At 42.8% G+C, this 11,686-nt stretch overlaps 2 protein-coding genes across 2 annotated transcripts in view; both read left to right on the top strand.

Moving 5' to 3' along the window:
* The first annotated feature begins 1,500 nt into the window (after positions 1-1,500).
* LOC117148489 (nose resistant to fluoxetine protein 6) lies at positions 1,501-5,125 on the top strand. The gene is made up of 6 exons (XM_033315869.1): positions 1,501-1,858; positions 2,822-3,224; positions 3,299-3,372; positions 3,438-3,967; positions 4,041-4,697; positions 4,762-5,125. Exons 1-6 carry the CDS (start codon positions 1,573-1,575, stop codon positions 5,035-5,037), a joined length of 2,226 nt encoding a protein of 741 aa, XP_033171760.1. The 5' UTR covers positions 1,501-1,572; the 3' UTR covers positions 5,038-5,125.
* A 185-nt stretch (positions 5,126-5,310) lies between these two features.
* LOC117146714 (tyrosine-protein phosphatase non-receptor type 9) overlaps positions 5,311-11,686 on the top strand; it is a 31,401-nt gene continuing 25,025 nt past the window's right edge. The window contains exon 1 of the mRNA XM_033313137.1: positions 5,311-5,406. Within this exon, the coding sequence (XP_033169028.1) occupies positions 5,383-5,406 (24 nt within the window). The 5' untranslated portion in view covers positions 5,311-5,382. The remainder of the gene's footprint in view (positions 5,407-11,686) is intronic.

Genomic DNA, 11,686 nt, shown 5'->3' with positions numbered 1-11,686 from the left:
AAACTGAAGTTCTTTTCTTCATGATTTTCCCCGGTAACCGAATCCAGTGATTCATTCATATTCATTCATCGGACTCAAATTGGCAGTTTACCGCTCCAGATTTTGCCCCGCAGACGAGCTTATCAAATAATTTATGGAACCCGAAGATCACTGAGATTTGATTCCTTTCAGGTGGAATAGTTTTGGTACACTTGCTTTACAATGATTTCCTGTGACGGTAAATTACGAGAGCAAGCCAGCTGGTCAAAAGGTAGTGAGTGAACTGGGTAATCTGCAAGCGGCAGATAAGATTCGGATTGGCAAGGTTAGGTGACAAGTACCCACCCAGTTATGAGTGTTTGCCGTTTAGGGTGCTCCCACACCAAGCAAACCAATTTTGGTTCCGCACTCCATCTGAAGTGAGTGTCATCCAATCCAAACGAATGCCACCACTCGATCTCAATAGACACGGGCAAGTGGCCTCTCTGATCGTAGATACGATTACCTGATATGGTAAATGAAATAAGGCTGATTATGCTCCTTCATCGGGTTTATCGACTCTTTTTTGTTTACCTCCTTTAAATGTGGCGGCCGTGTGCCTCGATTGTGATTATTCAAATTCTAGGAAGTGTTTAGACCATTTCTTCTGGGAAATCAGTTTACCACCTACCTATCTCAACAATTAAAATAAATATATTTTCCTGAATTTCTGTAATTTTTTTTTCGGATTTCATTATATCATCACTAAACTAAAGTTACGTTTCATGCCTTATTTGAATCCTGATCAATTCACCATAATACCATTTTAATCTGTAACCTATTAGCCATTAATATTATATTTATTAAATCCAGTTTATAAAGACAGAAAGCCTCATCGGCATTCTTTTACATATCTATTGTTGTCCTTGGGAATCGCTTATCCAAATCGACCTTGACTTTCTGTACAGATTGAAATGATCGTATAATTGTCTGTGTCAGGTGTGCTGCTCGTGGAACCAAAGTCCATGGGCTTTGGGTAATTTAATTAAAGCAAATCTAACTTTTTTCATTGATAGTGGCATGATGAACTGTCTGTAATCTTGACCACAGTGCTGTGACTACTATTTTTTGTCTTTGACATGGATTTATGGACGGCGGACTGCGTTCACAAATCCGTTTGGAGAATCCAGCTCGCTTATATGAGGTAACCGAGTGGGTATTGGGCTGGATCGGATTGGGGGATTGGGCCAGATAAGACACACGCGGCGATAAGGTGTGCAATGCAAGCCATTTGATTAGCAGACGCTGGAGGCGACGAGGAGAGGTTACCCCTTATCGGGGGTTTCCAAGACCAGTAGCTACCAATATTTATAGACTCCAGGGGCGGGCGTTGCTTGGTCATCGCTAGCGCTGCCCACTCAAGTGCCCACTCCAGTCGGTCCTAAAACGGAATGGAACGGAACCCAAGCGAAAACAAAAAGAAACACTAGCCTATAAAAGGCAGGCGATCTTTGCGATCGCCCACTCAGTAACACAAACCACCCTCAGGTGGCCGCGGCGCGCACTCCAGATCCCTAGATCACTATACCCACCGACGATCCACGCAAAGGATTTATGATGGAGCATTTCGGTGTCCTGGCAGTCGCGCTGCTGATCGCGACTGTCGGTGCCCAGGATACTTCGTCCAACTACCTGCTCACCGGTCACTCCACTCCGCTGGCCAGCAGCTTTGCCCACCAGTTCTTCACCTTGGCCTCACAAAGCGCCGAGCTCGCCAATAGGACGAACACCCAGGTGATTCAGACCTACGAGGATCGCACCTACGACGATGAGCTCTGCGATCGGGATATCAACCTTATCAGGGATTCAATCAACAACTTGGAGGAGTGGGCTCTGGAATGTAAGCATGTTTGGAAGTGGTGTAGTTAAGTTTTTTTACGTGTTTAGTTATAGAGTGATCCCTATGCCAACTTTAGAAGTGATCGTTCCAATTAAGATTATTCCGAACCTATATTTAATTAAGTTGCCATCAATTTTACAATCAATTACAATCAGTATAATTCAAGCCTCACTCCCAATCTTCGCTTCACATTTCCCTGGTTCATAATCATAATCATCATTTCCCTGGTGCATAAATCCAATTTAGCCTTGATTTCACTTTTATGTGGGCCATAAATTTAATTGCAAATCAATTTCTATCGATTCAATTTCGCTGCTGAATTGGCTGCGATAAGATCTGGCTAATACCTGCGAAAATTCCCACATGATAATAGCATGGGAACATTTGTTATAATTTATTAACAAGATTAGGAGATTAGGAACGAGACTGATCCGGCCACTTGATCTTTTGGCTCTCACGTTTCATTTTCTATATTATTTTATAAAAATCCCGTGAACTTTGATTGCGTTATTATTGCCCATTAATGGCGTTATCTACCCTGGCATTTCGCAATTCCATTCATAAGTGGAGTGCAATTTACGACACTCATATATCAAACCGGAATATCAAAAGTGAACGAGGGCAGCGACAAACAATAAAGACCATATCATATCGAGCCCCCTTAATCTGTATGCTTATCTGTGCTGCAAATCCTCAGCATAAAGCCTGCAGGTGGGGACTCGAAAATCTCTAGCTCTTCAAAAGTTCTTATCTGCGAAGAGTGGTTTCTTTTAGAACGCACTTCGGCACTTCTTCAAGCTAATACAAGTACTTGAAAACTCGAAAGTGGCTACTCCAATTTGATGGACTGTTATTAGATTGTCAATACCAACAATAGAAAGTGGTCCCTCGATCAGGATATCCACTTAACAGCTCTGTGACTTTATGTTTCCTTTACATTTACACTTGCACTTTTCCTTTCAGTTCCCGACACATGGGGTCGTTTGCCCATGGGTCTCTTCTGGGGACACACCATCAGCATGGGTCAGTACGAGGAGTGCGTAGCAGCAAGCTCTACCCACACCACGGAGATCCGTGGACAGTACTGCTTGGCTAGTTTGAACATAACCACGTTTTATCAATCGGTTAAGAAGCGCGGCGAAGAGTTCTCCCGTATTAGCTACAAGCAAACAGATCCGGAGGTCTTTGAGCTTGGCATTTGTGTTCCCAAGACATGCAGTGCTGCAAAGACCGAAAAATTGCTCAAGTACGCCATCACCCACTTTTATGGACAGGATGTGATGGAATCAGACTACACAATGGTGACGGAAGCGCGCTGCAAGTACGATGCACCCATCGAGCTGCGCGGCATTGACATATTCGCGATGTGAGTATGATCCTTTTTTCCTTTGATCAATCAATCAATTTACTGGAATATTACTTACTCAATGTTTTTCACAGCATTTTCTTCTCGCTGATCATCTTCTTCATGGTTGCGAGCAGTGTGTACGATTATATTCAGACCCGCAAAGGAGGTAAGTTAAGGATACTTCAGCCCCCAAGAACATAATCTAATGATATCCCTCTTTTTTTTGCGTAGCCCCCAAAAAACCCCTGCTGATTGCGTTTTCTGTTCTAACAAATGCCCCCAAGATTTTCACCGTGAAGAAGGTGAACAATCCCAATGTGATTCACTGCCTAAATGGACTACGTTGCTTCAGCATGATGTGGGTGGTATTTGGCCACGGCTACATGACCTTCTACGATCTGCCACACATCAACAAGAACAAGTTCTACACCTGGGTGCAGACCCCCTATTCGATGTTGGTCCAGAACGGCTCTCTCTGCGTGGACACCTTCTTCTTCATGTCCGGTCTGCTGATGTGCTGGGGTGCCTTCCGCGAAATGGAGCGCACCAAGGGCAAGCTAAACATCCCGATGATGTATTTCCATCGCTACATTCGACTTACGCCGGTGGTGGCCGTCGTCGTTCTGTACATTATGTCGCTGTATAAGTACTCGGGCGCCGGACCCATGTGGTTCAAGCTGGGCACCCAGGATAAGAGGTGTGCCGACACCTGGTGGGCTACACTGATCTACGTCCAGAACTATGCCTTCCCCTACAGCATTGTAAGTGGTTGTTGGTCCTTCAAGCCGAGCTTCCAAACTAACGAATCCTAACATCTCGTCCTCTTATCCTTAGTGCATATCTCAATCGTGGTATTTGGCCGTAGACACCCAGCTGTACTTCCTTTCGCCTCTGTTCCTCATTCCGCTGTGGAAATGGGGCAAGAAGGCCTTGGTGCCCATCGTGATCGTATTGATCTTGTGCTTGGGTGGAACCTTCGCCACCTTTATGTTGAATGACTTTACGCTTTTCCGCGTGCAGGACGATCATGTGGATTTGCGACAGCGGTTGACTTACTATCCAACGCACACTCGAATTCCCACTTGGTTGATTGGCGTGATCTTTGGGTACTTCCTGTTTACCCGTAACCGTGGACGCCAAATTCCGATGTCCAAGCCACTGGTCCTGACCGGCTGGTTCGTGGCCTTCGGAACGATGTTGGCCTGCATGTGGGGACCCTACTGGCGCATACTGCCGGATACTCCCGACTCGCCCCTGATCGAAGGCGCATTCTTTGAGCCCCTGAGCAGAACGTCGTGGGCTCTGGCCATCGGCTGGATTGTTTGGGCCTGCTACAATGGTCACGGCGGTCTGGTCAATGACTTCTTGTCCTGGGGCTTCTTCACGGGCTTCAGCCGACTGTGTTACTGTATGTACGTCATTCATCGCATTGTCCAGCTGGTCAACGCCGCTCGTCTACAGACAGACACCCACTTCTCCAACTACGATGCGGTATGTAATGAAATTGATATTGCTACTTGATGGGCTAATCGAAATGCTTGAACTTCCATTTCAGATCCTCCGCTGGTGGCACGACTTTGGCATCACCCTCACCGCCTCGATCTTCGCCACGTTGGCCTTCGAGGCACCCATTTTGGGCATCGAGAAGGCCATATTCGGCAAGCCGGCGCCCAAGAAGCCGTCTCCCGGAGAGCTGGCCAAGGCTGCCCCGGTGGCAGCTACTTCTGCTTCCCCTGAACCGGAACCGGAAGCCAAGCCCGAGCCCGTCGAGGGGACCAAGACGGAAATAGCGCCCGTTCCCACCAACGAAGAGAATCCATCCAAGGCCTAGACTCTGCAGCCTCAGAACGATTTTTTTTTTCACAATGCGAACCAATTTTTTGTGTGTAGTTAGTTTAATTTATTAAAAATTTTAAACAATCAAACGATTCATGTATTTATTTCAAATTTTAAGCCCACTGTTAAAAGCCCTGTAGCGTAACATCTCTGTTAAGGAAAGCGCCAATGCGGCGGAACGGGGAACTTTGCCATGTGTAACCAAAGCGCCACCTAGATAGTAACTCGATGAATCGCTTAGCATCGATAGCGACCGAGAACTTCGAAAGGTATCGACCCCACAAAAGTCATCGGTGCCCGATGCATCGATGGTTATTCACATCACTAGCTCTACGGTAAAATGGAGGCAGAACAACAAGAATTCGTAAGTTCCGTTCTCAAAGTAAACCAAACAAACACATAAATATTGTTTATACGCGTTACTGTGCCGCCTTGCCGACTGGCACGACTCGCACATTTACAAGTGCGTTATGGTGATCGTCATGGGTTAAGCAAAACAGGACTTGCAACGGGAAAACCTTAATAACAGAAAGGCTTAACGAAACGTTTACCGAAATTTTGCGTGCGTGTTTCAACCTGTATTCGTATGGCAGTGTGCTTGTGTGTTTTTCTTTATGCGAGATTACCTGTGTGTGAGTGCTGTTGGGCAAACTTTTTGTGTGGCGGTATTTGTGCGTTTGTTCCGCAATTGCAATGTTTGTATGCATGCATGTTTGTGCACTGCAAGTGTGTGTTTGTGCGTGTTTATGTCGGTTAACACGTGCCGTCCCAGCCCCTCTGCTAATCGTTCCGTCTCCTTTCCTCTCGCGCATTCCGTTGCAGCTCTCTTATCACTGCAACAACAACAAGAGCGCCTGCTTGTGCGTGTTACGTGTGTGTGTGTGTGTATGCGGGTTCGCTTCATTAGGGAAAGTGATTTCCGGAGTGCAGTTGTTTTTCTTGTTGTTGTTACTGTTGCTCTTGCAAAAGGGTCAAAACCCGGTTTAGTTGCAAGCGCAATAGGAAAAACGCTTTCCCTTCGTTAAAATAGCAGCTTTTTTTTTACTTTTTTTTAAGTCGGCCAATTTTGCATTGCACAAATCTTTGCTCCCAATACCACTGTAAAACACACACACTGGTGCACAATTGTACTGCCATTGTTTGTTTAATCACTTAAAGGGGTGTGGGAGAGATGGAGGAGTGACAAGAAGAAGAGCGGAGCGACTGAGAGATCGTGTAAATATATTAATTTAATTGGGATTTTTAATTCCTCTTTAAAATGCGCTTGGTAATTTTTCAAAATATTCCATACGATTTTACGAATTAAAAATCACCGAAAAATAAACATTATTCTGTCTTTAAGCAATTCTAAAAAAAGGTAATATTTTATAAAAATATAGTAAATATATAAATATATTTATCTTACATTTGGATAACCATTTTTCTACGGACACAGTTGTAAAACGTATTCAACTACATTTATAGCTTAAAAAAATTTTCAAATTGGCTAAAAATTTCTTTGAAATTTATTCTCAATTCTTGCATTAATGGATTCAATAATTTCTACAACGAAATTCTTTTGTAGTCGCCAGTTTTTCCAAATTTTCCTTTGCATTTTCCCCACGCCAATCGGAAGTAGCGTTGTTTATGTGCTTTCTCGATAATTTATTTATTTTTTTCTCGAGATTTCCCCATCCATCGGCATCGTAAATTCGTATTTCTTTGGAAATCGTATTTTGGGGTTTTCAAAATTGCTTTAAGGCGAAATTTTCATTCATGCAAAACGTATCGTTGTTGTTGTTGTTGTTGTTGCACGTGGTAGTCATGAAGTGGGAAAAAGAAGAGAGAAGGTCAATTTGTGATTTATTTTCTGATTTGCCATCCATATCACGCGATCTTACTTTGGATTGAAAATCCTATGTACATATAGAAATTGTTCTGTAAATGTAAATATGCACAAATGTACACATATGGGTATACAAATTCTAATCACTTAACTATCGACGCAGTGTTATAATTATTTATAATTAATCAGTTCTTTGTGCAATAGCCGTGGATTCTATTGAATGTGAGGCAGACTAACAAGCGAACTTCATATCCCAATTAAACTAATTGATACATTTCAAATATTATTGAATTCATTGGAAGCGAAATGAGAAATTCCCAGGACTCGGAATTCGATTGATGGATGGATGGGATAATCCTGACAGCGACTTCTCCTGCTGGCATCCTTTGATTGCTTACACCGCTTTCTCCCACACATTTTTTTTTCACGCAATTGATTTCACTTGAATTGACATTACTAACTACAAATTGTTGCGTTCTCATTGTTGCACATGTACTTTTGCCAGCCAGTCAGTTTGTCTGTCTGTTCGATGCATAAATCAAATTGCTCATAAAAGGGGCAGACAGTCGGGCAACAACAATGACAACACTTCAGCCGCCTCTCTGGTTCCTGGGTTCCTCCATTGGGTTCCATGTCCACAAATACATTTATTTGTGCATTAAATTCGCCAGTGGCGCGCTGTTTTCTGCTTTTGAAAAGGGGAATTCGTAATATTGGTTTTAACGAATATTATGAAATATTTCCACTTATGGAAATAAAAGTGTATTAAAAGTATCATGACTTCCAAGCGCACAACATTTAACAATTATCCGTTGATTCCTTAGGCGCTTTAGCTACCCCCCACCCCCTTCAAATGCAATCCCCAAAACGAATTTTGTACGAACCCTTTGTGGAATTTTTTCCAACTCAACCTCTGCGCTGCGAGCGCTTACAAAGTTATGAAATATTTGTGTCCCATTGCAGTTGACTGCTCGTCCTTTTCATTCCCGCCGCAACTTGGCTTCCTTTTCTTCCTTTCCTGCCAACATCATCATCATTCTGCCCTTTTCGGTTGCCCTGGATTTATTATGGCATCCTTGTGCCGGGATTTTGAACCCAGACCAGCCCAAAGTACAATAACCCAGGGCAGAGCAGCCACAGCCGAAGGATGATGATGTGGATGAGGATGAGGATTGGGGATTGTGGATTGTGGATGTGGGGATGTGGATGTGGTGGTGGTGGCGGCAGCCTGTTGCTATGCCTGTTCTTGATTTGACTGGGCTTCCTCATTTGCGTTGATTAAGCCGCGAGGGCTGTGCCACAGATAGCGGCCACAATAACTTTCATTAAAAGCGAAAAAGCGGAGAATATAAATAAAATGGAAAATAAACACTAGAACGTTGTGCAACTGGGCCCATGTGTGTTCGCTCGTTGGAAATGGGTCAGGCCCAGTAGTAGTCCTCGCCCATGCCCATGCCCATGCCCATGCCCAATCCTACTGCTCTTTCTCTTATCATAGCCCATAGCCCAAGAACCAAGCCCACAATCCAGCCAAAGTGGAACAGCCGCCCGGACCGAAATCAAAACTGGAACGCTGTTTGGTTGGATTGGATAAGGGGTGGTGTCTGCAGCCTTTTTCTTTCCCGCCCATTTTCTGGGAGGCGCTCGGGGCCTAGCTAAAATAATATTCCAAAAATAAACAAGCTGGCGAAGTAAAAAAAAAATAATAATAATTATGAAGCGAAGAGCTGAGACAGGCTAACAAATGCGCAAAAAACTAGAAAAGGTGTGGACTACACACAGAATACCTTTAGAACCTAATGTCTGCCTGGCTTTAACCCACTAAACTCTAAATAAATAGCACTAAATATACTCAAACAACTATCTCAGAAAACAGAAAACGCACAAGATTCATGTTATAAAGACGCCAAGCAACCTAATCTCCTTGGGCAAACTAAATACTTCGCAACTCGCCGCCAAACTTTTGCGCTTCTCAACTCAAATGCTGGGGAAATGGAAAGCGTGTTAGCATATGGAAAATTCTGTTGCGCAATTTCTGCGATTACTACTATACACTTGCCTGCGGATATTTATGGTATATATACATACATATATAAACATATAGGCAAGAATCTGATTGTTCGAGTATATTTTATTGATACTCGACTCGTATGGGTGCAAGTGGATTGTTTTGAATAGTTTGCGCTACCAACTTGTATATTATTCTAAATGTTATGAATATGTGCTTATTTTTTATATCTAAATATAGTTTAGGCTGTTTACCAGACGCTGAGCTTAGTTTATGTCGTATTGCTGGATTCTCGTCTCGAATTTAATTGGATAATATCTTGCATTAGAACAAAAGTCTTATTTTAAGAACTATTAATTGTGGCTTAATCGTAATCTGCAACCCATTTGCCTGTGTAGCCCATGTATATCCCAGCAATTGACCATTAATCTCCGAGCTTACTGCATTGTTAACCCTTCGATTGTTTGCCAACCAATTGCTCCTCATCTCCGGGGATGTGTTTGCCAACAAAGTGGGTCAATGGATGGATGCAGTCTGGCTATCTGAGTGCGGCCATTTTAATCGTGGCCAGATTCCAGGTCCGAGGTTTATTACGATTTTCCATTTACTTATGGATAATTGGAACTATTGCATTTGCTTGCCAGCGCTTCTCCGGCCGCCAATGGTGAGGAGTAGAACTTGGTGTGCAGCTAGGGCATTGTGTTTCGCTTTTTGTTGTTCGTCTCCATGCCATGCCTCCATGCCAATCATGCAGGTTGTTGAACTCCCTCGACTCGCACACTCGCATGTGACCGACCGGGTGAGTGGCTCTCAGAGACCAGAGGCACAGCTCTTCGGCTCCGTCGCTGGTTTATTCTGATTCTGATTCTGGATCCGAATCCCAATCTGGCGCTGATGATGCTCCTCCTCGGAGCTTTAGATGCTGGCGTGGATTTGGCCTGTGCTGTTGCTTCCGCAAAGATTTCTTCGCTAGTACAGTGGTAATTGTATAATGTAGTCTAGCTAAACGCAAAATTTGTAAGGAAAGATATTTGAAATAGTCTTAGAATAATAATAATATAGAGAAAGCTATAATTTCTTTTGTCTTCTAAAAATTGAAGGCATGTTGAAACTTATATGAATTTTAAAGTAGAAACAAGCATTTTAGATCTTTTAAGAACTAAACTAGGTGCTTATCTTTACTATTCACTATTGTTAGGACTATCAATCAGGCTTATCAGTTTGATTTATAGAGAATTTACTGTAGTGTATCTGATTTTTTTTGGCCTTTCCTATATCCCTCTTTATTTCTTAGGCTCCTCTCAGTTCTTCGGCTTTCTTTTGCACAATTACCAGCACAAACTAGGCCTCGCTTTGCTTTACTTTTGCCTGCTGTTGGCTCTTTACACAAATATATAGTTTCTAATGCGAGGGCTCCCATTGTCTGAGTCTCCATTTCCGCTGTTCTTCACCAAGCCCCTCTCCGCGACCCTTCTCCCTTCTTCGTCCACCCGAGCGCATTGTGTCGTGCTCAAGTCTTCATTGCGATATATTCTCAATTGCATTTGGACCACGGCCTGACAATGACATGTGTCCCCATCTCGTCATCCGTATCTTTCATTTTCCATCTCTCATCTCTTGACTCCCAACTTGTCTTGATCCTATCCTCAACACTTTCGAATGCCGCGGGCTTTTAGCCATTTCTAACAAAAATCAAAACTAAAGGTACACGGAGAAAAATATTCAGATTCTGTTGACTTGCGAAAGTTAATTCAAAAGGTTTATTTAACTTATAGCTACGTTTTTGAAGTGAACGATTGTTAAGTTGATTTATTAGATGCTGACATATCGTAGCAATACTTACTTATTTTCATATTTCATTTTTGCACGTGTAAAATCTAGAAGAAAACGCAGAATCCAAGTTGAAAGAACTCTTAGGGGGCATTGTTGCTCTTTTTTCGCTTTTGATTGGTTTGACCGATTTACATTGTGCAAAAGAAATGAGTTTTTGGGGGAGGTACATATGTACATATGTATTTACGTGTGGAGGTATAGAGCGACAAATGTGAGGACCGAGGGGGCTATTCATTTGTTTGGCCTACATAGGGCTCCAAAACACGTTTGCTGTTGGTTTCTCCCACATTTGGCTCTCCTGTTCAGAAGTTTTTAGCCATTTTTGATAATTAAAAAGGCAACATTTCATTTGTTTTGTTTGCCCATTTGCTACTCCAAAGCTGTTATGCTCCTCCCTTGGCAGTTTGCCCATCGGCTGTGCCAAAAGCATAAAACGAAATGGACAGGAGGGGAATGGACTGGATACATGGCAGACTTAATTGTGGACTCGGTCTGGAGTGGAGGGGGTACTAATAGGGGGAATCACACAGGGCTACCAAATACACTTACAGTTTATTTATTCTACTGTGGAATTCCAGATTTACCCTTAAACATTTGATATTAGTTTATAACTATAAACTAGTTATTTAATACTATGTTACTCCTTTATGGAACTGTTCACTTAAATAATCTCCAAAACTGTATCTAGTAACTTTTTATTTAGTTGAAAATAAGCAAAGTAATATTGTCAAAGTACCGCGAATCTTGCAAGCAAGCAAGCTTTCTTTGGACATATGTACATCTTGAATTTAAATTACTAACTTCGTAATAAAGCAGTTTTAAGTTGGAAGCATGACATAAGAAGTCTTCAGCTGGAGAAATGGAGAATGAGAAATGCTTTCAATTGCTCAGCTTAGTCACTTCCCACGGCCAACTGGAGAAATATGTCGCATCATCGAAGGCAGTTACCAGGTTTTTTTTTTGTTCGTTGTTTTTCGG

The sequence above is a fragment of the Drosophila mauritiana genome, chromosome X (assembly GCF_004382145.1).
Source record: "Drosophila mauritiana strain mau12 chromosome X, ASM438214v1, whole genome shotgun sequence".
In the NCBI taxonomy this organism is placed as follows: Eukaryota; Metazoa; Arthropoda; class Insecta; order Diptera; family Drosophilidae; genus Drosophila; species Drosophila mauritiana.
Note: the sequence above shows the minus strand (reverse complement) of the source record. Positions and strands in the feature narration are given on the sequence as shown.

Coding starts and splice junctions, on each gene's coding strand:
- LOC117148489 (XM_033315869.1), top strand. CDS start 1,573: ATGATGGAGCATTTCGGTGTCCTGGCAGTCGCGCTGCTGATCGCGACT. Junction 3,968..4,040: donor ATGCCTTCCCCTACAGCATT/GTAAGTGGTTGT, acceptor TCTTATCCTTAG/TGCATATCTCAATCGTGGTA. Junction 4,698..4,761: donor ACTTCTCCAACTACGATGCG/GTATGTAATGAA, acceptor CTTCCATTTCAG/ATCCTCCGCTGGTGGCACGA.